Source organism: Bubalus bubalis, chromosome 14 (assembly GCF_019923935.1).
Source record: "Bubalus bubalis isolate 160015118507 breed Murrah chromosome 14, NDDB_SH_1, whole genome shotgun sequence".
Lineage (NCBI taxonomy): Eukaryota > Metazoa > Chordata > Mammalia > Artiodactyla > Bovidae > Bubalus > Bubalus bubalis.
The window spans coordinates 61,498,235-61,525,610 of NC_059170.1; the positions used below are offsets into that span (position 1 = coordinate 61,498,235).

The 27,376-nt window shown below is 41.5% G+C and overlaps 1 protein-coding gene across 2 annotated transcripts in view; it reads left to right on the forward strand.

Moving 5' to 3' along the window:
* The window catches only part of NEBL (nebulette), a 376,575-nt gene that overhangs the window by 130,738 nt on the left and 218,461 nt on the right, over positions 1–27,376 (forward strand). For both annotated transcript variants that reach the window (XM_044928168.2, XM_006058648.4), the window contains exon 3: positions 9,454–9,538. In XM_044928168.2, coding sequence (XP_044784103.1) covers positions 9,454–9,538 — 85 coding nt within the window. The remainder of the gene's footprint in view (positions 1–9,453; positions 9,539–27,376) is intronic.

The window sequence follows — 27,376 nt, forward strand, 5'->3', positions numbered from 1 at the left end:
GTAGCTGTACATACACCAATTCCTATTTTTGTCCGAGTAGCTCCATCTCACCCTTCCTGAGGCCCCATCCCTTCATGAGTAGGTCTGGTTTGATCCAGTTTTCAAAGCTGTGCCTGGCTCAAGTGTCCTCAAGCTGCATTTGTCTCTGTTGTTCCTTTGCCCTGGAAACCTTTCTGTGCAGAACACGTGGCTCCTGGGCCCCCTGCTCCATGCCCTTTCTTCCTGGAGCTCATTGCAGTGTTAGCAATGTTTCTCGTGTTTAGTATGTGATGGCAGATCCCAGGCTAGGTTACAGTCTTTCTCTCTTTCCTTCTTCCTCTTCCCTCTCATCCACCCCAGTTTCGTGCTGTTTCCTTTTCTTACTACATCTGGGCTCCAAAGCAGGCGTCCTCAGGGAAGCTGTATCCCATAGGGCAGGATCCACGTAGGAAGAGTTGCTGTTATAGCTGAGACAGTTTTTTCCTTGCTTTGTATGATTCTGCTGTCATTCCTTATGGGACATGTTGGCCTCCTACTTTTTCCTGCATTAGAGGCAGACTGGTGATCCTAGGTTCACACTGGTGAGTCCTGCCAGTGGTTCATGGCTGGGCCGGCTCTGAGACCCGTTTTGATTCTTGGGTGCCCACGATGTACTTACTGGTTGTTAGAGAGGTTGAATACCAGCCCTGTGTGAAGACTTTAATAGTGTTGTGGTCACATATTTCATATTTCACATATTTAATATAGTTACTCATTTTGTGTCTGCCTAGCAATGAATGGGAGAGGGGTATAGAAATCTCTCACTATATTGGTAAATATGCCAGTTTTCCCTGTCATCAATTTTGCATCTGCACACAATCTCTCTCTCTCCCTTTCTCTCTTTCCATATAGATGTACACACATACACACACACACATATTTTAAAAACTTTACGTTTAAGACGATGCCTTTTTGGTGAATTGAGTCTTTATCACTATGTAGTGTCTCTATTCTTAATAATGCCTTTATTTTTAAAGTATATTTTGTCTCATTTTGAGATTGCTATTTTTATAGTGAAGTTTAAAAATATGACTGTATATTGATTGTTTTGCCAGCAGATGTAACCCATTTACAGTTTTGTGATTATTGAATTGTTTCTCCCAACTGTTAAATTTCTATGCTGCTTTTTATTCTCTTTTGCTTTTATTTGCTATATTTGCTTTTATTCTCTTTGTGCTTTTTATTTTCTATGCTGCTATTTATTCTATGCTGCTTTTTTCCTTTCTGTTCTCTTTCCGGTTTTAATTTTATTGTTAGAGTTTTGGCACTTTTAAAAAATTTGATTTTTCTCTTTTATAGGATTTAAATTTATGTGCTATATATCTTTGTGGTTACCCTTAGGGTTTTATCACATGTATTTACACACAGTTAAAAATTCAATAATGTCTTAACCTTTCTCCTGAAGAACAGAGGACCTCCGAATGCTTTATTCTCATACTACCCTCTTGTCTTTTTGTCGGGTATTTTTACTTTGTCTTGTTTCATACCGAGTTTGTGTATGTGTTCATATGCATGTGTGTGGTGCATTGCATTTAGCATTTTATTTGCTCACCATTCTGGTTTTGCATTTTAGCTTATCCTTCTGGAATTATTTTCTTTTTTTTAATTAATTAATTAATTATTTTAAGTTTTATTTTATTTTTAAACTTTACATAATTGTATTAGTTTTGCCAAATATCAAAATGAATCCGCCACAGGTTTCTTGCTGAAGCATATCCTTTGTAAGTAGCTTCATAGAGAACCCTGGTGGTGGGCCTGATTATTTTAAAATGTTTATTTTTCATTCTTTAAAGATAATTTTGAGTGATGTGAAACAGTTATTATTGCTACAAAATGGAGTTGTTCATAGTTGGAAGAAATATTTGAAATTATGTACAAACCTGTCATCTCTCCACTATCCAGTACAGTTCAGATCTTGACCTTTGGATAAAATTACCTCCTTGGTTAAAATCAGAGCATAAAAAAATGGTCCAGAGAAAAGTCATCAGGCCCTCACCTAACTCAGAAAGGTCAAATTGAAGAGCCAATTTAATAACATGAGGTCAGACCTTCTGCCTTTTAATTGTTGTTAAGAAGGTTTTCCTGGTGGCTCAGTGGTAAAGAATCTGCTTACCAATGCAGGAGACAGGGGTTCAATCCCCGATCCAGGAAGATCCCACTTGCTGTGGAGCGCCTAAGCCTGTGCGCCACAGCTACTGAGCCTGTGCTTTAGAGCCTGGGAGCTGAAACTAATGAACCCAAGTGCTGCACAACTGCTGAAGCCTGCGTGCCCTGGAGTCTGTCCTCGGCAACAAGAAAAGCCACTGCGACGAGAAGCCTGTGCATTGCAACTAGAGAGCAGCTCCGGCTTGCCACAACTAGAGAAAAGCCTGTGCAGCAGTGAAGAGCCACAACAGCCGAAAATAAATAAATATACAAATATTAAAAGTAAATGTTTTTAGAGATGAAGTTGCGTTTTCTTAAAGCAGATAATATATTAAAAATGTGAATACCCTTCCTCTTTCATGAGTGTTGTTAACGAGAAGAGGGCCTGAGGTCCCCAAGATCCCTCCTAGGTTTGATGATTCTCTAGGGGGTCTCCCAGGCTTCATGACTGTAATTTATTATAATGAAAAGATAAAGAAGCAGCAAAGGGAAAAGCCGCATGGGGCAGAGTCCTGAGGAAACTGAGCACAGGCTTCTAGAGTCTTCTCCCAGAAAGTCAACATGGGCTGCTCCGAGTTCCCCTCTGTGTCAAATGTTGCCAACCAGCTGAAGCTCGTTAGAGACTTCACTCCCAGAGTTTTCACCTGCGGGCTGTTTACATAGGCGCTTCTGTCTGGCATGTACCCAAACTCCAGACTCCCAGAAGGAAAGCGAGGATTCTGCTTCACCGTATTGTCTGTGCAAACAGCTTAGGCACAGTACTCCACTATTCCCAGCTAGTGGTGGTGGGAACGCCCCCCTCCCATCCCGCCCCCCCCACCCCCTCATGGAATCCAAGTTCTTAGACACCAGCTGAGGGTCGACCTTGAAAGCTGGCCTTTCATAAATAGCGTTGGGGCCTGCTGTATTTACTCTTCTGCTCAGGGGCCTTCATGAAATAATGATATAATAACAAATGCTTTTGACACCTGAGCTCTGTTCTTAGATTTCCTAGTCTGAGTAGAGCTGACAGTGTTCAAGGAAACAAAAAACTGGAGAGGGTAGGTAGGCTTGAGTGCTGGTGAGGAGGAGGAAATGACCCAGATTGTGGACAGGTTTAGGGGGAGATGGCAGGCCATTTGACTTTGCTGGGCAGATGAAAATTAAAAAAAAAAAACACCAGAGTTTGGCTGGAAACAGCTAGCAGTCTTATTAGTGGCCCCCTATAATGTTAGAAATCTGTATTTATTATGTAGAGTTTCGCAGCCTCGACGCTGCTGACATTTTGGAGTGGGGGCTGTCCTGTGGTTTGTAGGATGTTTAGCAGCCTCCCTGGCCTCTGCTTGCTAGATGCCTGTAAGCATGTGCCTCCTCACCATCTCCCCAGTTGTGGCACCAAAAATGTCTCCAGGCATTGCCTGCTGCCATCTGTCCTCCAGGGACAGTGATTGAGAACCATTACTACAGAATTTACGGTAAATAAATTCACGATGATCTTAGCTTTATATGTCTAAGTGGTTTACTCATAACTCATATTTATAGAAGCTTTCCATTTCATGTATTTCTAGCAAGAAGCTCATGAGAGAGCTCGGGGTGTTTTATCGTTGTTACCTAGATGAAGGCAGTGAGACACAGAGGTTAAGTTGCTTTGCAGTAAAGCAAAGAGAAAGTGATAGTAGAAGTAATGGTAATGATAATATTTTTTGTTATTAACTGAGTGCCTACTCTGAGCCAGACACTGAAATGCTCTACAGGTGTTCATTTTGCAACAAGCCTAGGAAGCGCTATCATTGTGTTAATTTTACAGATGAGGAACTTGAAGCCAGAGAGATCAAGAAACCTGCCCAAAGGCACACAGGAGGGGAAAAAGCCAGGTCCGAACCCAGGCTGCTTGGCTCCAGCGCTCTCATGAACCCTGGGCTCTGGGTAAAAAGTGAGAGGTTCTGGGTTCTTGATGGTGTTCTGTCTTATTACTGTCTCCGTGGAGGTTGTGCTGCTAAATTGTTTCAGTCGCGTCTGACTCTCTGTGACCCCGTGGACTATAGCCCACCAGGCGCCTCTGTCCATGGGATTTTTCAGGCAAGAATACTGGAGTGAGTTGCCATTTCCTCCTCCAGGGGATCTTCCTGACCCAGAGATCGAACATACTTCTCCTGGGTCTCCTGCATGGCAGGCGGATTCTTCACTTGCTGAACTATCAGGGAAGCCCCCGGGAGGGCGCCGTTTGCTTATTACACGGTTTTCCTCACTCTGCCCAGCTCTGGTCTCCTGTTTGCATATGCTATGCTATGCTAAGTCACTTCAGTCGTGTCTGACTCTGTGCAACCCCATAGACGGCAGCCCACCAGGCTCCCCCGTCCCTGGGATTCTCCAGGCAAGAACACTGGAGTGGGTTGCCATTTCCTTCTCCAATGCATGAAAGTGAAAAGTGAAAGTGAAGTCGCTCAGTCGTGTCCGACTCCTAGAGACCCCCGTGGACTGCAGCCCACCAGGCTCCTCCGTCCATGGGATTTTCCAGGCAGGAGTACTGGAGTGGGGTGCATATAGTGTTCCTATATTATCAACCAAATCTCACAGAGATGAAAAAATTCAGAAGTCTTGTTTTTGTGACCTAACTTTGCCATTTCAGTTGTAGCCTTCTGTTATTAGCTTGATTCTTTCTCTTTCTATTTATTTTTAATGTAGCGTTTCATGGAAGCATGGATTGGTTGCAGGTGTCAGCCTCATCTTGACACATACACTTTGTCCAATTCCTGCTTACTTCAGCTAGGAGGCTTCTATTTATGATGCTTAAACATTTTATGATATTCTTCAGATCTTTCCACCAGCTCGTAACACATATGAGAAATGTGTTATTTCTCATATTTCCATGATTATATATTATTATCCAGGGAATTTATTAAAGTACCAATTCACCCACTCCATCTTTGGTAATTTTTTTCTTTTTACTTTTTTTAATTATTCCCTTTGAACATTCATTTTTCATGCTCCCATGCCTTCTGCCCCATGTTCTGATCCCTAAATGGACAAGGAGAAAAATGTCATTTTTCCTCTAAGCCTAGTGAAGAAATGATCTTTCCTGAAGCTTTCGTTTTGAGGCAGTTATTTTGGGAAGCCCTTCTACAATCATTTAAATGCAGTACTTGGGAAGAGTTAGAATGAACTATATCCATCAGTTAATGTTAAAATGCTTTGCTTCTCTGTTCCTGTGATCCCACGAGGGATCGTTCAGCCCTCATTTGTTTTTCTGGGTCTGTTTTTCTTTTGGGAGTGGGGTGTTGGGTGAGTGGGAGTTGAGACTATGACTTCAGAGCAGAATATCATCGGATTAGTTTAGATGGACATTGCTATATGAACATGACGTTGAGAAATCCAGGGTTTTCAGATGTGTCCAGTTTGGCAAAATTAATTAGGCTTCTCTAGATGTTGTAATTATTATTTTTAATATAAACAGTGTGTGCAGCCCTCTCTGTAATTACATTTATTACGTCTGTGTCTCATGGTTCCAACTCATGAGACCACTCCACTGTCTTTTGCTTGTCAGGCATTTCCCCCCAAGACCTTACTCACTTGAATTTTGCTAGCTCTGAAGATAACTTTGGTCTCCAAAGTCTTAGGTTTTAATCTGTTATACTACTCATGACTCCTAGTAGATTCAGATATGAATTCCATGTTTCTTCAGCATTTTTTATATTTTGGCTATTAATACTGGATTGAATTTTTTTTCTCTGTCAAAACTTTGGATAGTTTCTCTTGTAATGCATCTTTAGAGAAAGTTATATTACCCGTAATTACAAAATCATTAAATTTTAGGATTGGGAAGATATTGGAAAAAATGCAAAGCATCGCAATCTGTTTATAGTCCTCAATATAGTTGTACTGTATATCAGTAAATGTGTTGCTTTGGCTATCAGGTGAGCAGAGTATGTCCTCTTAAAAAAAAATAAAGAAAAACAGTAGAAGCTTTTCAATTTGTTTTTCTTTTCAAAGGTGTAAAACCTTGTTCCAAATAGAATTTAGTTTGGGTTGCTGATTTCAAACATATTAAAGTGGTATTTTATTTGCATTCAGGTATAAGTTCAGATCTATCACTTTTTCCATTATAAAGTCAAAGGGTGAGAATAGATTATTTTCATGAAATGGTTACTTTAAATTGAGAGATAAGTGTGGCAAGTGATGTTTTGTAAGTATCCAAGTAGACATTTTTGCCTGGTATGGACCAAATGCCAAATTGAATCCCCCGACCACTGCCAGTTCATTTTTCCATATTAGGATGCTGTTCAATAAAAATTCTGTTTAGTTTTTAAATTATGTTTCCTTAAAAATTCTGTTTAATAGTTATTTTGTGTTTAAGACATAATTTTTAACTTTTAAACATATTTTTTAATTAAACATAAATGACAGGCGAAAATTGTCCTCTCCAAATCCTCCCCTAAACTGAGCTGACCTGTAAGTTAGTACAATACAGTCTCAACTGGTTAAACTTTCTGTAACACATTTGAGAGTAGATTTTAATTACAGTTTTAAAAGTCATTAAAATGCATATACTTTGTGAATTAAACATTATGGAAGTCCTGAAAATCTCTGTGAAACTTTATTTTGCAGAATGTATTTTGAAAAAGGAAATGTGCTGAGTTGTTATTTTAGCTTTAACATATAGCAGTACATACATAGTGGCTACATGTTGAAGTCCAGCTTAGTTCAGCTTTCCAAGGTGGAGTTGCAAATGGCCTGAAACAGTCACGCTGAAGTTGTTTGTTGAGCTTCACCTGTCTGGAGCACAGTTGCTCCCAAGTAATCTATAAAAATAAAGAATCACTATGTTGTACACTTGAAAGTAATATAATATTGTAAGTCAACTATACTTCAATAAATTAATTGTAGTAGCCCCCAGTATGTGGCTGACACCAAGTCTATGACTTCAGGATAAGGAGGGGAGACCTTGCCTTATCACAGCTTCCTCACTTGAATCTGTAACTGTAGTTTTACCAACATTTCATTAAACTTGACTGCTCTCTACTTCTTAGTCTGAGTTAGAAGAAGGAAACCAGAAAGGCAGAAGACCGTGGAAGGCTGACTTCTGTGTATGAGAAATACTCTCTTGCCAGTCAACAGGCATAAAAGCGATCTCATGTCATTTAGGCCATCCTGACCTTTGTAAACTTTGAAAGCACTACTGTTTTGTATCATGGTCTTATCATGTCTATTTAGATGACCCTGAGTTATCATGAACAAATTTAAATTAGGTTTGTATCTGCTCTACAAAGCAAGGAAATTATGGTGAAATAGTGAGGCTTAGAGGACTTTTGGGAAGCTGCAGGAATAGATGGAGGGTGGGCATTACCAAGAAGAGGGTCCAGGGAGAAGGAAGTAGAAGGATGGGAGCTCTTTGAGGGATGGCTCTGAGCTCCACAGCTTTTGTGGTGATAGAGTCACAGGAGCCAGATGTACCCTCCGTGCCAGCTGGGCACCAGGAGCGGAGGCACTCACTCATGTCTTAGCCACACATGGGAGGAGACGCCTTCACTTCACCACCAGGAGGGCCTGTGTGTTTGCGTACATGCCATCGTATATGATGTAATGCAGTGAAACTGTTCTGTAGCCTGCCATGCGCTATGGTCTTATGGCTTGACCCTCTCTCTCTTACCCTCCTCCCGCCCTCCTTTCCTCTCTCCTTCCTTCCCTCCTGCCTCTTCTTCTTTCTACAAATATTTATTGAAATCATACTCATGCCGAGACAGACCCCCACAGATGTGGAGTGTGCTCTGACAAGGGAAAGATAGTCTGTCTTGCTGCTGCGGGACTTTCCTTATACTGTGAGACAGAGATATGTCAATAGGAACATACAAATGAATATGAAAAAAATTATAATGGGATGAAAAGTACATTCCAGGACACATTTGTGAGAAGGCTTCTTTGAGGAAGTGCAATCTAAGGCGAGAACTAAGAAATAAAGAGGAGTTAGCCAAGAAGTGAGGAGTTCCTGGCCAGGGAGAAGCATGTGGGGATAGAGGTAGGAAAGAAAAGGGTGAGCTCCACGGCTAGAGCGCGGAGTGTGAGTGAGAAGTTTGCAGAAGGCTGACCGTGGAGGCCGTGGGGGACCGGAGGCTGGACTGTTTTCTCTGATCAGTGGGAAGCATTGGGAAGGTTTTATTCAGAGGAGTCAGATGATCAGGTTGGCATTTTGGAAAGTTTGCTTTGGGGAGTTGGATTAGAAGGGCAAGATTGGCAAGCATGGTCGTTACCTAAAAGATAAATGTGGCCTTTAATGAAACATTCAGTGAAGACAGAGAGATGTAAATAGAATCAAGACATATTTAGGAGATGGAATCAATAGAGTTGGCAATGGATTAATTAGATGTGTGAAGAGTCAAGGTTACTCCAGGTTTCTGGTGTAGACAGCTGGACACTAATGGGTGAAAGAGAGAACGCAGGGGAAAGAAATCATTTTGGGACTGTAGTGGGGTGATGAACTGTTGGATATCAGACTGAGTTTGTGGTAAGCATGGGTGGTACACAAGTGGAAATGCCAGTGGATCTGAAACACAGGAGAGAAAGCTGGGCTAGAGATGTAGATTTGGGAGTGATTGGCATGATATCGGGGGTACCCAGAGCTGTGAGAACAAATGAGATCGCCCTGGAGATCACTAAGAGAAGAAAAGCCTGTTAGAACCGTGAAGGAGGATGAGCAGAGAGGAGTCCCAGGAGACAGAGGAGGAACAGCTAGAAGGGGAGAGGTCAGGCCAGGAGTGTGGGGGCACAGAGACACCAATGGAAGAGGACGATTCAAGTCAGAGGAGAGGCTACGCAAGAGGAAGACCAAGAGGTGTCTGTGGGATCCTCTGTGCCACCAGAAGCCGTAGTAACCTTAACCAGAGGAGTGTCTGAAGACAGGAACTGAAATGCATAGTGCTGACGAGAGAGTTGGAAGAGATGAGCAGAGACAGTGAGTTGAGGCCTCTTTGTCAGGAAGTTTGGCAGAAGGGAGAGAATGAACTCTGGAACCTCACACTGGAGTAGTGTGGGTGGAGGGAAGATGGAGTCAGGAAAGCCTTGTGCATGCTTGGGTGCTGACGGGAAGAAGCTCATAGAGAAGCCTAGGGTGAAATTCTGGGAGACAGTGGGGATAAGTGGGTCATAGAGAGTCCTGAGAACAGAGGAGGGCTTGGGATCCATGATAGACAGGACCTTACCTAAGAGGAGAGACGCCTCTGCCATTGTGACAGAAGGGCAGAATAAAATGACTGGGGTTAAAACGTTGTTTGCTGTCATAATATTTTAATTGTGTTCTTTAAAAAAATGTCTCCACAGACACTACCCAAAGCAGTCCTTCACCACGGTGGCAGATACACCTGAAAACCTTCGCCTGAAGCAGCAAAGTGAATTGCAGAGTCAGGTAATTTCTGAAAGGCCTGTTTTTTGCTACTGATTCTTAATATTATTCATAAGACCACTGTTCAGTTGTTGGACTCTTCACACCGGGTCACCAGCCCGTGTGCAGACTGAAAGCGAGCCCGGGCGGGCATTCCAGGAGCAAGTGCCCAACGTCTGTTTTATTCCCGGTCTTGGATCACCCTGATATTCTTGGTTCTGTTATCCACATGGGACTTGGGCAAAGCAAATGAGTTCTGGTCAGAGGAAGTGTTTTCCAACAATATTGATTTATTTGGTCCTAAATATTTAAAAACATTTTATAAATAGCTTTTCCACACTGCATATGTAGGGGAGAAAGAGGTGTTAACTTGACCCAGTTGCAGAGAGTGTGGGGCTAACACCCTGTCTGTGTATCTCACACCAGCCGCTAGCTTTGTTTTCATCCTGTCACTTGATTCATATTTCTTTCATATGTCACGCTGACAGCATGAACAAAGATGAGAACACCACGATTGGCTCCCAGTCAACCATTTTGGATGGAAATATGCCTTCAATATGGAGAAACACATCAGTTAAGACCAGGGATTCGAGTGACAGTGTTTTCTTCAGGGACACGCAGTCTCTTCTTGAGAAGCCTAGGGCGCTTTCGCTCAGAGACATTTCCTTGCCTGCCATCGTGTAGGACCATGCTCCGTGGCTCACGTGAGGGCCCGCTGGTCTGCATCGAGGAAGAATAACACTGAGGAGCGGGGAGAGAAGGCTGAGCTGAGGTCCCCCTTCCACTGTTGATTGGTTGTGACCTTGGGCCAGCCACTCTGATTCTTTGTGCTTGTGTAAAGTGAGACAGTCTATCTGATCTTGCCTACCTGTCTTGAGGGTGGCTGCAGGTGTCCAACAAGGAGTTAGGCGTGAAAGCATTTTGAAAAGTTAACAAAAGATGATATGACTGTGGAGGCTGATGATTATTACCATGGTCCCTGAGAATCCTCAATGTGAAAAGGGAGAAGAGCAGAATTTGTGAAGGAGGAAGGGGTCTAGCTAACACTCTTTGAAAATGTCAGTTGTAGCTGTTTGCAATGAGAGTAGTCAGCTCTCAGTTGCAGTGGATCTAATTTACGTTCATGAGGGTAGGGGATCGCAGAGGAGATCGTAGTTCCCTCCACCCTCTTTTTCGGGGGACTTGGGACCACTTCTCAGTCCACTTAATTAACGGGAAAAAACTCAGAGTACAGTTTACTGTTGGTTAACAATGCCATGAAGACTTGGTTGGCAGTTAGTTTTTGGTTTATGTAAAATGCTAATTTTCTGTGTGCTAAGCCATTAGTTCAAAAAATTGAGTGCCGGCCAAAGAGAGGCACTGTTGCAAAGCCGGCAAGAACACCCCTTGCTCATTCACACCACAGAGGGTGCCAGGACTTGGCTCCCGTCTGTGCAGATCCAATATGCCTTTCTTCTCCTCAAGTTAGGATTAATTAGATGATTCTGGAGAAGTACTACGAGCACATTGGAAAACAGAACTAAATCAAGAAATCAAATATTTGTTTCCTGCCTATTACATGTCCTTGTTCTGTGCAAAAGAATTTATAATTAGTTAATCCTCCCTTCCCAGAGCTCATGGGATGTCTGAGGAAACAGGACTAACATGCTCCCCCCTCCACTCAAGCAAGCATGTTTCATTTACAATGAGGATTCAGAAGGTGAGGGATGAGTATGGCTTGGTCTGGTCATGCTTCATGCTAGAGGTGGGGTCTGAATGGAGCTTGAAGGTTGACAGAGAATCTGATATGAACCTTGTCCCCTTCCTTGAGAGAACACCTCTCTCCCTTTGGGTTCAGTTAGTGGCTACAGATGCCATCTACTTGGTCCATGAACAAGCATTTATTGTTTTCTTACCACATGCCTAACTCTGGAAAAGCAAAAGAAAAAAGGAGCTCATTGATTCATGAAAGGTTGATTTTATTCTCCGTCACATAGGTAGCAGGCTGCAAACAAGGCAGAGCATGAATGTAGTTCCTGGGCTGGTGGGACAGTTGATAGAGGGAGGTACCAAGTGCTATGTGGTCTCCAAGTACTGGGCAAGTGAAGGCATCAGATTTTCTGTATGATTTTCCTCAAAAATCATCTTCTCCAGAAAGAAAATGTAGGACTTCATCAGACAGACAGCATGGAGAAGTTCAACTTGATTCAAGAAGCATGTGTTGACTACTTATTATGTGCAAGGAATTGTGCTAGGTGTGCGGGAAGGAAAGGAAGGAAAATCACCATCATCACCATCATCATCATCATCATCACCATCATCAGTCTTGCTGCATTCAGGGCACATAATTTTACATGCACTATTTCATTTCCTCTCAAACAGCCCTATGAGACAGGAATTTATTATTATCCCTCTTTAGATGAAGCATTCAAGCTTTAAAGAATTTAGAGAACTTGCCCTTTCGAACAGCAAGGAGTTGAACTTGACATAGAACCTAGATCTGTGAGCCCCAAGTGTCCACAGTCTCAACCAGTACTCTGGTCACATTACTTGGACAGTGACTGGAAAAGGAGATGTGTAAGCAAATACTTGAGGTGCCCGCTGATAGTGCAGTGTATGTAAAGGTGGAATTTTGCATAAAGTGCAAAAGTCACACGTAGGAAGAAGTCCTTTCTCTCTCCTCTCCCTCCCCTTCCTCCTCTCCCCCTTCTTCTCTCCCCCCCACCTCCTCGTTTGTGAGAGATGCAAGCACTTCTAGAGTATTTCTACCTTTTGCAAAGACATGGAAAGATACCTGCCCTAATGGTAGTATTCATGACTGGCAATTCATTTAAAGTTAGCATATTAAATGATTTGATTCTGTGGTAGAGTATTTCCTTTGAGTTTTGATATCAAGAATTCTGAATGGCTCAACAGTTTTGGTGGAAAATTGGTTATTAATATTTTATTTACTTGTTTTGATAACCTATGATGCTAAATGAGTCACATTACTCATCTGTTCATTACTCCGAGTTTTGAAATTCTGAAATCCTTTGTAATTGTTTGGTTAAAATTAATCCTTTTCTTGTAGTTCATTAGCTTACCAAATGAGCCAAAATGAAGGAAAAACAAAAGCAATTGCAGTCCAACTTAGGAAGTTATTTATGGTTACATGTTGTTATCTTTTCCTTTTTTCCTCCTCTGTCGTCCTCTTTTTGAGAGGGTTATGAATTTTGCCAGCCCCCATTTTTTTTTTTTTTTTGCCTGAGTGTTAGATCCTCTCAAGCTTTTTTGGGATCTGTATTAAGTGCCAATTGTCATAATAAAATGATACGAAATACCAGAGAATAAACAAGGAAACCATGAGTTAGCTTTTTGGAACTGGGGACAGGCAGTGGCTGCAGGCGTTATCTAGCTTGCAGATGACTGGTGCCTGCCCACGTGGCCAGCCACTGACCCCAGTGGACGTGGACAGCCCTGGAACTCTGCAGTTTCAGGAGGGGCAGCATTCCGCTGTCACTAGCTCCCTTTCTAGCACATCTCACAGGATGAACTGCTTCCAAGAAATAACAGAACTGGAGGTTAGGCACCTTCACTGGCCCGCAGGAACCCATTCAATAAGGTGCAAAAGTGTAAACTTTTCCTTCCAGTGTATTAGTAACATTGTACTTTACCTGTGGAGCATCCGGCTTTCTCTGCATGCCTTGGGACAGCAGAATGTCATTGCTTTTTGTGGGGAAGTGAGCCTTGAGTTCCAAAGACTTGCCTGGTAAACTAAACTTCCCGAACACAAACTTTTTGTAAGTTGGGCAGTCCCTAAACTTTTTAAAAACTTCAGGTGAAAAGGCCCCTTAGGAGAGAATTTTTTAACTTTTTATTTTCACATGATGTAGCAAGTGTTCTTTCTTCAGGCTGTGTAGAATACTCTCAGTGGAAGAAAATGGACAGATGTTTTGAACATTTTTCATCAGGAGTCTGAAGACTTCTTAAAGCTGGGGAAATGGTTCTTCAAATGGAATTTTGAGGGGAAGTCTTCCTAGGAAGAGAGCAAAACAGGACAGTTGTGGCTGAAGCAAGGGAAGGTGGGGTGCAAACTCCCCTCCCTGTGTTCCCTCTGCTTCTCCCCATCCTCCGCTTCCAGGGCCTTGGGGTGAGTGTCTTAGGAAACCCTGGGCCTCTGTGGGGCTGAGTTCTGAAAATCAACGCTAAAACAAAGACACTTTCCCACTTGACTTAGTTGTTTGCAGTCCTGAAAATAATGAAGAATTGGGGTTCACTGTATTCTTAAATGGAGTGTGTGTAATTTACGAGTCCTGATAAAATGAAATTGAAGATGATGATGAGTCAGTTACGAATGATTCTGGAACCTTTGGGCCTTCGTTTTGTAATCTGTGTTGATTTTTTTATTTAAATCATTCTTAAAGTTTTTCTCTTAACAGAATTAAGTGAAAATTTCAAAGCAATGTGAGGATAGCAGTTTGGGACACTGTATCCTCTTACTTTTATCTTATTAATATCTTGCTGCTGCTGCTGCTAAGTCGCTTCAGTTGTGTCCGACTCTGTGCAACCCCATAGATGACAGCCCACCAGGCCCCGCTGTCCCTGGGATTCTCCAGGCAAGAACACTGGAGTGGGTTGCCATTACCTCCTCCAATGCATGAAAGTGAAAAGTGAAAGTGAAGTGGCTCAGTCGTGTCTGACTCTTAGCGACCCCATGGACTGCAGCCTACCAGGCTCCTCCATCCATGGGATTTTCCAGGCAAGAGTACTGGAGTGGGGTGCCATTGCCTTCTCCATTAATATCTTACTGTGATATTAACATAAGTTTGGTATCATTGCTATTTAGTTGCAGTTTGTCACATAACAGATTCATACCCAATAGGAAGAGACTAGCAGTAGAAATCTATGGTGGTTTGCTGAATGACAGAGGATGAGCTAGATACAAATGTTTAGGAGGGAGATTGTGGAGGTCAAGTAAAGGAATAGTGATAACACCTATGACATGTTGCATCTGGTTCTTTCTGTCTAAAATGTGGATGGTATCTATAACACAAGGTTTATTTGAAGATTAAATTTTATGACATATGTATGCTAGGACTTTACATATGATTCTTCTTTAATCTTCCATGTTTCTGTGGAGGCATACAAAACATGGTGCATAGGGAACAGGATATATGATAGTAGGAAGGTGAGATGGTAGCGTGATTTTTTTTTTTATAGGGAATAGTTACACATCTCTGTGGAATTAACGAAGGCATGTGTCTAATACATACTTCTGGAAGGTCAAGGAGGTAAGGCTGTGTCCAGCATTCCCTTTCTCTAGCTTGCCCTTGGCACCTTTCTATGTCTCCTAATTCTGTCTTCCATTTCCAGAGGGTTTTTCTCTCAGTTATCTGTCATCTGTCCATCCAGGAAGTTGTTAAATTATTACCTAATGCAAAACTCCCCTCAGGTAGCAATTGCTTTTTAATAAGGTATCATTGAGGATGGACTTCCTTCATAGCAACGGGTCCATGACTGGGGAACATCACTAATTGTCGAAAGAGAACTGAAGAGCTATTTTGGAGTTCATTCTCTGTATGTGTGTCAAATCTCACCCCAGAGGTTCCCACCTGATCAGAAATTTGACCTGAGTTTTTCATCTGCACCAGTGATATGCCAAATTCTGTGCTAGCTATTGGGGATGCCGTAGTGAGCAAAACCAGATAAAGCACTTACTCTCCAGAGATTTATGGTCTAGTAGGGGAGAGGGTGATAATAAAAAATTAACAAACGTTAACGAACGTCGGAAAAATCGCAACTGTGACAAGAGCTGCAGAGCGAGCAGTGTGTATTATAGTTATGTTTAAAAACATTTTCAGGGTGTTAGAGGCCTGAGTGCTTCTCAGCAGACAGATACATAAGGGGATCTCAGAGTGGCCTGCTGCCTCCTGCCCAGATGTGGATCCCATTTCTAAGTGTGTCTCTCTCTCTTTTCTTTTTTCCCCACTTCACGATCTTAGCTGACAATTCTTTGCTCTTTGTTGGGTCCTCTTACCATTCCTTATCTCATCTGACAAGCTCAGACTTCTAAACAGAAGATTGTCTCTCCAGATAGTTTTTGTGGGTAATGCTTACATTCCGCTGCTCTCGGACAAGAAGCCTTTCATATTTGCTTTTTAATTTTCCGTTTTCTTTGAACTTAATTTTGGCAGCTTTATAGTTCCCATCTTTTGATTCTTCACCATTTGATGCTGTGTTCTGATCCTCCGGTGATCCTTCTTATTTCGCACAATAAGCGCTTTCTCATGTATGTAAAGGTAAAAGTTCACAGGGAGAAGCTTCGGCATGTTTCTTTTCAAGGTTTCAAGGCAGTGAAAATGATGAGAGATTGTGTTTCACATATAGGAAGGGCTGAATGTGAATCAGTACTTCAAAGGAGAAATATTAATTCACTTGATGTGGCACATTTCTTTCAGGGAACATAACATGCTGTGCAGATGTTAACTCTCGCCCCCACTATCTCCCACAAGTCAGATTGTTTTTCTCTTTCACTTCTGGATAAAATGATGTAAGAGGCAAAAATGTCAGTAGTGACGGACAGCAAAATAACCAAGATGTTTTGATTTGCTGTGTCATGATGGAGTTTTAGAGCCTTTCATCATTGGAGCCTGGTCTCCTCCTCATCCTCCTGAAATGACCCATATTCTTTCCATCTGTTCTCAGAGTCCCAGCAGCGTGGTTCTTTGGTACCCTGGGCTCATCCTGCCCCCGCCCCCCACATCATTCCCACAGCCCATGGTGGAGGGTGGAGGGTGGAGGTGCAGTTCTCTGGGAGGGCAGGCAGCAAGCTACTTGTTTTTATTCTGTGCCAGAGTCAGATGACTTGTCCTTTAATTAGGCATCTGAATATATAGCCTATCAATACTGTGGCTCTGAGGTCATGGTGTAACAGCTGTGATGAGGAGACTGTCTTGAAAATATAACATCAATGTAGTTTTTCATCTTTGTCTTCTATAAATCATGTTCTGCCCTACTATTTCACACTTATGGCTCCAGAGAAAGGAGAAGAGCAATCCCCACTTTGAGAAGGAGGAAATATGGTCCCAGGTGAAGGGGACGCCTGTCTTCCCTTCTGGCCTTGGTATCTTGTAGAAGGAAGGTGGGAAAAAATCAGGGGCTGAGACGTGACCTCCCCTCGCTCTTCTGGCTTAAGTCTCTGAGAGGGAAGATGGGGGAGGCATGGTAGATGGGTGGAGAAAGGCGAGAAGCAGGGAAGACCACCCCACAAGACATCCTGCAGACCTCCTCCTGCCTCCATGGCATACTTGGGCTTATGCGGCGTGCAGGCAGGGAGGGAACCTGAGTGCTGTTTCTCCGTGTCTTAGTCTCTCATGTGGCGCAGAAGAGGATGGATATTCTGGTGTAGAGACAGTAGAGAGATGCCGAGGGTGCTTGCTGTGGAGCTGGCATGGACAGTGCCATGAAGGAATAACGGGCCCCAGGAGCCAGGGATGGTGTGTGGGCAGGCAGGACCAGTGAGACCTCGGTGAGAAGCCAGGACAGACAGATATGGGGCCGATACCAGCAGGCTTTTTCTGAGCTGGGGAAGAAGACAACATGAGGTCACCAGCCATAGCCTTTGGCAGGACGCCAGCAGGGGCCCAGGGAGCAGGCGGGTAAGGAGATGCCACTGAGCTCAGAGGAGTTAAAGGAGAAAATGAGCAGAAAATGAGTCCGCCTGGGTCCAGCACTTCACCCTTGCTTCCCTCCGAGGTCACTGTCTCATCATGGAATCAGCAAAACCAAATCTATTGTCCACTGTTGGACTCAGAAAGGTCCTCTTGGTAGTAGCCAGCAGCACACAGTAGGCCTGATGAGCGCACTGAGTCTTTCAGCTCTCATAAAGTCCCTGTGTGTTCTTTTGCCAGAAATTATTTGGTCTAATTATTATTTCATGTTATTTCAGAACTTTGCTTATAGCATCTGCTGTCTTCAGAAGGACTGCCCGCTGGAGTTCTACATGGTCCTTGTACAGATGGAAACTGGCTTGAGAAATTCTGTGCAGAAAGATGACTAGGATGGCTTTATTCTTTCTTTCTTTTTTAAATTTAAATTTATTTATTTTAATTGGAGGCTAATTACTTTACAATATTGTATTGGTTTTGCCATACATCAACATGAAACTGCCACGGGTGTACACGTGCTCCCCATCCTGAACCCCCCTCCCACCTCCCTCCCCATACCATCCCTCTGGGTTATCCCAGTGCACCAGCCCCAAGCATCCTGTATCCTGCATCGAACCTGGACTGGCAATTCGTTTCTTATATGATATTATACCTGTTTCAATGCCATTCTCCCAAATCATCCCCCCCCCCCACAGAATCCAAAAGACTGATCTATACATCTGTGTCCCTTTTGCTGTCTCGCATACAGGGTTATCGTTACCATCTTTCTAAATTCCATATATATGCATTAGTATACTGTATTAGTGTTTTTCTTTCTGGCTTACTTCACTCTGTATAATAGGCTCCAGTTTCATCCACCTCATTAGAACTGATTCAAATGTATTCTTTTTAATGGCTGAGTAATACTCCATTGTGTATAGAAGGCTTCATTCTTTAAAAAAGCTTTCATTTGGAACAATTACTGTGTTGTGTTCTGAAATGAGATCTCTACTTAAGCCTCCAAAAATATTGGTTGTACTGTTTTTAGAGGGTGAGGAGAGAAATTAGAATTCCCCTCCCTTCCTTCATCCTTTCCTGCCTGTCTTAATTTCTGGTGGTCAAGCATAAGGGTGATAGTAGATCAGAAGTTAAGGTAACCCAAATTTGATCCTACCTAGAAGGGATATCTAGGCTCCATTTGACTGGTGCTCTGAATTCCTATTAATATGAAATTGATTATATTTCAAGTGAATCTATTCTCTGCAAACATCTTCTAAGGAAAATTTAACAAGCCCCTTTAGCTACAGATTTAGCTTCCTAAGCACACAGTACTTTTAGACACCAAGCAACTAAATATACCAGATTTCACATACTTAAACTACAGAAGTGAAGAACAGTGAAACTAAGGATCCTATTTTTAATTAAATAATCTTAGAGTTCCTATACAGGACTTCCCTGGTGGTTCAAGTGGTCAAGATTTTGCTTGCAATGCAGGAGACCTGGGTTTGATCTCTGGCTTGGGAAGATCCCTTGAAGAAGGTAATGGCTAACCACTCCAGTATTTTTTCCTGGAGAATTCAATGGACTGAGGGGCCTGGTGTGCTATAGTCCATGGGATCACAAAGAGTCAGACATGACTGAGCAACTACCACTTTCCCTTTTTCAGAGCCTCTATACAGATTTAAAAAATCTCTAGTATGGCTGCAATACTTTTAATCATTAAAACTAAAACCAAAGTAAATCTTATCTATGTTTCTTCTATATGTTTTCTAAAGATTTGTTTAGAACTGGATAATCTCCAAGGCTCTGAGAGAATTTTTGTTCTAGAATATTTTATTCTCTACAGGAATACCACTTAAGTCTTAGGTATGTATATATACTACATATATTATTACACATAATACATGTAAAATGTTTGTATGTATGTGTATATATGCACACAACATACATATATACATTGTGCATATATGTATACACATGTATATAATGTGTATAATATGCAGATATACACACATATATATAATAATATAATAAAGCTGACTTAGAGAGACAATGTTTGGAAAATAGTCTCCTCGAAAACCTGCAAGAGTAGAGCATGTGAATTATCTTTTCTCTTTTGTTATCAAATGACTAAGTATGATTTAATTCACTGCCGGACTCTGAAACAGCTGCACCATTCGAAATCTTAGTTTCCATCATGTAAATGAGCTCTGCAGTTCCTGTGTCTTTTAGTCATTCCATATGTTTTAGGAACTAGCTGAGGCGAAAAGGAATAACAGAGCTGGTATTATTACTGGAAGGAAGGTAATGAGAGCTTTTTCAAAATATCACCTATTCCAGAGGGCAGATCACTCACTTTTCACAGTATAACGAGCAGAGACATCATTAAAGCTTTACCTGTTTTGACAGGCCTTACTCTCTGTGTAGTTTGTTAATTAATTTAATGTTTTTTATATCTATTTTCTTTATCCTTTGTTTCAGATTTTAAATCAGGAGCTAGAGGTCTTATTAATGTAGTGGTTATTACTTGGTAATGCGGCTAAGCAGTTCTGGATTATATTTATACTGTTTGATGATAAGGGTGATAATGTATGAAATTAAATAGAAACAAAGAAAGTAATTTCATGACATAGTCTTATAAGAACGAAGAATTAGATACTTTCTTGAGAAGTAGACAGATGCTTTTCTAACTCTTTCTTGGCATTACTTACAAATTAAGAAAAATCAAGACGTTTTTGATTTCAAACCTTTGCTAGCAAAGTAATCTCATGTAAGGACCCACACGTACTTCCTGTAATTTAATTCTCTATAAAGTTGCTTCGATTATTTATTGGTTTAAACTACATTTACTGAATACCTCCTTTGACCAGACACTGCCTGCTCTTGGGGTGAAGGTGTGTGTGGACAGAAACCAGCAGTGTTGAAGAGGGGGACATGACCCCTGACTTAGAGGTGTTTATTGAGTTCCTCAACAGATATTCTCCCAAATTCTGTAAACAGTTGTTTTTTTTTTTTTTTTCCTGCACTCTGTTTAGTCTTCCCCTCACATTCTCTGATGAGATATTTACCTTTTCTTTGAATGGAAGCCCAGAACGACTCTCTTTCCCTTTACATAGATCAAATACCAACTGCTCTGAGAAGCTATATATTGGAGAAGAAATAATCTGGTTTTGAAAATAACTCTACAGCACCTGTGCCCTCTTGTAAACTGTTTGTAGAGGTTGTTCCTTCTTAAAATAATGTTGATAAAATATTTTTAGTTGTTTGATGGACACAGGAAAGCTTCTCCAATAAAATCCACTTTTGGGGTGATTATCATCAGGAGAATTAAATCATGTCATCAGCAATATCCCAATCCTCTTGTTATTCTGCAGACTCCAGAGCAGTGGCCCCTCATTCTTTTTGGGTCATGGGACCCCTTTGGAAGTTTGATGAAAGCCATTGAAATTCTCCTTTGGAAAATGTATAGAAGTACAAATATGCGAACTTTATAATTGCAGGGAGCTCATGAGTCAGCAAAGGTCATCAGAGCCCCAGGTTTTAGGGAGTGTGGTCAAGTCAGCCAGTGGGAGGAGCTGAGAAGAATAGGCTGAATATAGAGGCTGGGCAGAGGTTAGAGGCTGGCACAGAGAGGTTATGGATTCACTGCCCTCTAAGCACAATTTTATCTTGATTAAAATATTAACTGTTTTGGAAATGTGAAATGTTACTTCCTTAAAGAAAGCAGTCTGGCAACAACTGTTAAACCTTAAAAATATACATACTCTTTGATCCAGCAGGTCCGCTCCTGGAAATTTCTCCTGTAGAAAAAGAAATATCAACATGTAAGGCATATGGGCAAGGATCTCTCGGTCAGCATTGTTTGTGGCAGCAAAAAACTGGAAACTGAAAGCCCATCAACAAGGTGGTAGTAGAATAAATTAGGATAACCCAGACCAAACGATATTATGCAGGCATTAAAATTTGGGATGTCCTTTTGATATTGCCCAAGAGAACTATAGATACAGAAAAGTGTATCAGTAACTGATACAAAACACTCCCTCTGTGCGTCTGTGTCTGTATTTCTATATGTCTGATTAAGATTATGTATGTAGAGAGAAAAATATGAACTAACATACACTAAGGTGTTAGAGTTTGTTCTGGAAACCTATCCATGCTGAGCCAAAGGGGAAAAAAGTTGAAATAATTAAAAAATGTATATGATAGCATTAATGCATTCTTATGCAATTATCTCTGTTATATCTATCTACCTATCTCCATTATATATCTGTTGGTGGCTATATATGCTATGGAAAAAAAACAGTGATTTTGAAACATAATTGCTTGTATGTAGTTAGCATTTCATTGTTTTACTTCCTTCACAGCTGGTAACACCAGACATTTTCAGTTCAGTTTTGTGGGGTTACTAGGGATCTCCCTGATGACTTAAGAGGTGAACTTACTGCTCTAAAGTTACTTGGTCTATAGCAAATGTTTGTTGGATGTCTATTTTATGTCATGTACTCGGCTTTTTGCTGGGGAGACTCGAAGAACTGAGGCTTGTGCCTGTCTGTAGAACTCAGGGACTGCAGCTGCATTTGAACTTCCTCCCCTCAATCTGCTATTTATCTGCTCGTTTGCTTGTGGGTGTGAGATAGAGAGCCCAGGTGCTGCTCTCATGTTAGTAAGAACCTAAGAATTTGGAGTAAGATATTTTTTAAAAAAGTAGATTAAAAATTTTATTTGTTTATTTATTTTGGCTACATGGCATGTGGAATCTTAGTTCCCCGGGTCAGGGATTGAACCCATCCCCCCAGCATTTGAAGTGGGGACTCAACCACTGGACCACCAGGGAAATCCCTGAATAATAAAGTCTTGATGTTTCTTCTTTTGTTCCATTAAAGGATCTATTGTCTAATTCTCCCTATTTTCCTCAGAAATGCCCAGAGACCTCCAGAAAGGATAGTACTGTAAGGATTTTAGAGGCGAAGGAAGTGAAAGGTGCTTCCTGTAGATCAGTGTCTCTCAAAATTGCGGTTTCCCACATCACAGTTGCCTGGTGAGTGTGTTGAAAATACTCATTTGTGGGCCTGGCCCCAGACTCACTAAGAAGGAAAGTCTAGAAATCCACAGTGTTATTAAGAGCCCCGTCTAATAATTCTTACATACATTAATATTTGGGATCCAGTTCCATCAAATTTTGCTGCAAATAATGAGCCCTCCTGGTATCTCTTCCCAGAATTTTGCCAAGAGTTTCCCATATCCTTGGTCTCCTTTCCCACATGGTTGTGGAATGCTTAGGTTTTTTTGCCCCAGAAATCGGTCCACATTTCCTGGTTTCTCATACTGGCACTTTGTTGGATTGACTTGGAGTCTTGCCCAGCTCCAGGCTTCTGAAAGGTAATGCCGCTGCTCAGGACCCAGGTCCAGGGAACATAGATAGAAGAAGGGATGTTTTACTTCAGTTTTAGGACTTTTAGGTATTTGATTCAGCAGATATTCTTACAAGAACAAGAATTTTTCTAATATCAAAATGGCTTTTTATTTTCCTCTTTTTATTCTTTAGTGGTGTCTGAATTTTGAAGGAGGTTTTGTGAAGAGAAATTTCAGACAACATTGGCACTTACCAAACATATGATTTCATTCTGAATGTAGAGAAATCAATGTAGGTCAGAGAAAGACTAGAATGGTTTGAAAAATCAACAAATCTGATGGTCAAACTCAAATGTCTTTAATTAGGGTTAGGGTCAGTATATACACACAAATAAGAGAGAATTTCAGGTTACAATGCATTTTGTTTGTAACAACAGGAGTAAAACCAGGATTTGCACACATGATGTAAATTTTTTTGGAATTCTTGATTCTTTGGGCTGCTTCTGGTTTATTTATGCATATTCATAGTACAATCAAAAACTGAAAGTGTTTTTCAGACATCTGAGATTTATCCCTTTACACCGGTTTCTTCCTCAATGCTTTTATCTGAAATGTCAAAAAATAACGGAAGCAAAGGCTAGTTCTTATGAAAAAGCAGAACTGAGTGACTGTTTTCCTGCATTTCTCATGTACCATGTAGGCAATGACCTTAGTACTATTCTGATTAGAAAGCCCTGTCTGAGAACCTTTTATCTCCACAGCAGGATATATACAATCCAAGTCAATGCTAGACACCCATAACATCATCCCTCAGTCAATATTCATTGATTGAGTAGAGTTGGTTTGGGGGCTGTGTATTAAATACCAGAAGGGTACAGGAAGAAGAGTCATAGTATCTGCCTTTGAAGAACAATCTAATTCAGAAAGTAGTTCAAACGTGCATGCTATGACATGGTTCCATAACAAAAGGCTCTTTCAACAATACTAGAGAACCCAACTTAAAAGAGGTGATGGTGGAACGGGGAGGGGTTGTTGGAGAGCAGACACATGAGATGGCAGAGAGATATAGCTGAACAGGAGCAAGACGTGCAGAAAGGGGTGAGCATAATCCATACAGTATCTCCGTCCAAAAAACGTCAGCTGGAGCGGATTGGGCGGTTAGTCATGGGTCTGTGCTCTGGAGGGTGGAGAAGCTCCAGAAGGAAATGAGGTGTCCTCAGTCAGGGTAGTGGGAAAACTATTGAAGAATTATGGTCTAGGGATTTTATGAAATTCAAAGCTTGGAGAAATTAAAGAAGTTCAGCATGATGAAGTGAGGGGGCTGAATCAGGATAGTGGCTAGGAAAACAGGGAAGCAAAACTTAGAGATACTGTTGGAGGACATCAGATATTACAGATAAGTTGGAAAAAATAAAGCCATACAGTGAAAATATTTGTGAAGGTCTTAAGCTCATCAACCTGAGACATTATACACTAGAGGGGAAACACTGAGTAGTGGTGGGGAATGAGCCTGATGATTGACTTTTAAATTTTCTGCAGATTTATAATCTTTAGAAATTCATTTATGAGACTACAGATATCATTGAATGGATCTTTCACATGGAAATATTCTACAGTTTAGAATAACTTTGTAGGCTTTCTTTCAGTAGATGGTGAATAAGTACCAGATGACAAATTCTGGTGTTTATCTTACAAAGTCATCTGTAGTTCTGTGAGACATTTTTTCCTGCCTGGGACACAAAGCTCTGCTACAATTATTTGTGAATAATTTTTTATGACTAATGTTAGTAAGAGTATTGTCAATTGCCATTTAAAAGAACAATGTTTCATCAACATAAAAAAAACCCCTCCCTCCTTCCCACATCAGAGCTATTTTCCTCTTGTCTAAAAGGTACATACTTCTTTTTAGAAGTTGACATTTACACTGAGCTAGTACCTTTTTCCTCTGGATAAGAAAATAATTGCTTAGAAAAACCCAACTAACCAAACAAATTACCTTGATTACTACCTACAAAGAAAAAAAACTGGCATTGTTTTTTCTCTTGTGTGTGTTTTTGGATCAATCCATATGTGAAAAATAGTTATGTTAGGAACTGTTTGGATATTTGCTGTAGTGGGTATGGGAGAATGGATACATCAAATTGCTATCTAACAGAGCAAGGAAACCAGTTCATATTTTCTACTGGAAAACAAAGTATATGATGATTAAAAAGAAAAATAAAAGACTTAGGGTTGAAAGTGTCTTGAGCTGTCAAGGAACAGTAAGCTTGTATAGTCGGTATGTGGAGTGCTGTTAGTCACTTCCTAATTACTGATGAGAGGGCTTTACCAATGGTGGTATTATTTTCCTGGGTTTTTATTTCCCTGGAGTATCTATGATAATGCTGTACAGTATGCTGCAAATCATTTATTCTGGTAGACCATGAAATTATGTCCACCTTGCAGCTTGGAAAACCTTTGGGTAGGAAAAATCTTTTGTCTGGGTCTCACTTTGCAGGTTCTTGGGCTGCCACTTGCTCTGAGCCTGTTCCATGGAGTGTTTGTTGACACAGGTGCCTACTCCACACATGCGAGCTGTCCTCCGGTGCCAAGTCCTGCTTCTCCCCATGGAATGTGGTGGGCAGGCAGTGTCAGCTTTTGGTCAGCTAGCTAGCCCTGGTGTCCAGGTCTGACTTTACCCTTGCTTTCTCCTGACAACCTTCATCTTTTTGCCATCTTGCCCATGACTTTCTGGAGAGAAAGTGGGATCCATGGAAGCTAATAAGAGGATGCTTTGCAGGCTCTTCACCCTTCCTCTGTTCTTCCCAAGCTTGTCTTCTACCTTTGGCTTCCAACAGGGACACCCATGACCATCTGATCACTTGCTTTTTTTAAACATAAGTAACAATTTTATTTAAAAAATGGTAGTGAAAAGAGTGACATTGTTTTACATATTTGCCAATCTTATTGTCTGGCTTGATAATAGGCAGCTGTATTCTCATACTGTTTCTTCCTTTAATCTTTTTTGTGAGATCATATAACTTCTGGAAAACTCCACTGTATACTCATGAGAGAGTGAGAGAGAAAAGAGTTTCACTATGGAATGATAGGGACAGAGTAGGTGATTAACTAGTTAATCCCACCAGGGGATTAGAATCTGCCTGCAATGCAGTAGACCTGGGTACCTGGGTCTATCCCTGGGTCAGGATGATCCCCTGGAGAAGGGAATGGATAACCACTCCAGTATTCTTGCCTGGAGAATGCTATGGACAGAGGAGCCTGCAGGGTAGTAAAGAGTCATACACGACTGAGTGATTAACACTAACATTGACGGGATTGTAAGTTTCTTCTTTGCACTTGGCTTTCCCTTTAGGGCATCCCTTCCAGATCTTTGTCCATCTCCCAAGAGGCAGAGCATCCTGAAGGACTGGAGATTTGTGCTCTGGTGTCCATATGAAGCTTTTGCTTACTTAGATACATTCTGGGATAGGACTTTCTTGTTTTAAGGGCTTTTTCCCCCCTGTTTGCAGTAAGTATTTGACCCTTCCATCTCCAAATGTTCAGAGTTTAGAGTTAAACAGATTCTAAATCTGCTTGATTTTTTTCTGGCAGCTGTTTCACTCCCTCTTTTGCAAATGCTGACCTGTGAGTTGCTTATTTATCCAGGAATGGCTTCTCCCTTTTCTGTTGTTTGCAGGAGATCAGCGTCCTGCAATTGTTCGTAGACAGGGAGGTGACAGGCTGTCTTTGGCCAGGAAGAGTCACTTTTGACTGAGGACATGAGTCAAACCAAAATCTTCTTACCATGCAGCATCCAGGCACTCAGTTAAACCACCTGCTTCAGCGGTGGCTCTTATGAACCCTGTGTGGCTGTTCATATAGATAACGCTGGGGTAAAACTGGCACTTCCCAGCAGAACAATAATATTGAATAACTCTGTCATGATGGCCACAACCCTCCTCAGCCCCCTCTGCCTAGTGGCCAGAGTCTTTTCTGAGTTAAGAGATTCACCATTCATGAGGATGGTGACAGTTGGCATCCAGCATATAACAATTCATGGCTGCAGTTAGAGCTTAATTTCCCCCAACCTTTCATCAGGGAAGGAAGCACTTTATAGTAAATGACGGTATTGCTTGAAGTCATCTGCCCGTGGAGGCTTCATTCTATTCCTTAGTCATTATGGTCTGCATCACACGATCTTTTCTCAAACATCAGCCTGGTGAACCAACGATGAAATTGCATTTCTTTGAATTAGAGTACAGATTATTATGGGAGGGAAAAAAAAGACATCGAAGTGGAAATGTTCGTGTTTATGTTTGAATAAATGTGAAAGCTTAATGGCCTCAGAGGCAGTTAAAGCAGAGGCTGTAAGAGAACACGGAACCGTGGTCCCTCATTGCTTTAGACGTTTCTCTGAATGAGTGCAAGCAAAACACGTGCACTTTTCAAATCCAGGGTGTATAAATCCCGGACATATAATCGTTTGGTGTGTATTTCTTGTCTGGGTAGGAGTGCACAGCATCACTGATAGTTCTTATTTTGATTTCAAGGCTCCGGTACACATTAGGCAGTCAATCAATGATTCTTGAAATAAATTGCCGAAGTATTCACTCAGAGAGGCACCTCTTCCCCCATTTCTTGCCCCCACACACCTAGACTTCTCCATGGCTTCTGTATGGTTAATAGCAGGCCCAGGGTTGGGAACTGCAGATGGGAATAAGCAGTTCAGACAACAGCCTGGGAAAGAGAAATACTGTTTGCTTGGGCTTCTTTATTTGGCTCTGACCCCGGGCCTTATCTGACCTGAATATCCAGCATGATCACTGGTTCCAGACACTGACCTTGCCTTGCTGTCAGCTTCCGGACCCTGTCGTGAGTGCGACCAACTCCTGGGTCCCTCATTGTCATCCTGCCATCTCACCTTTGC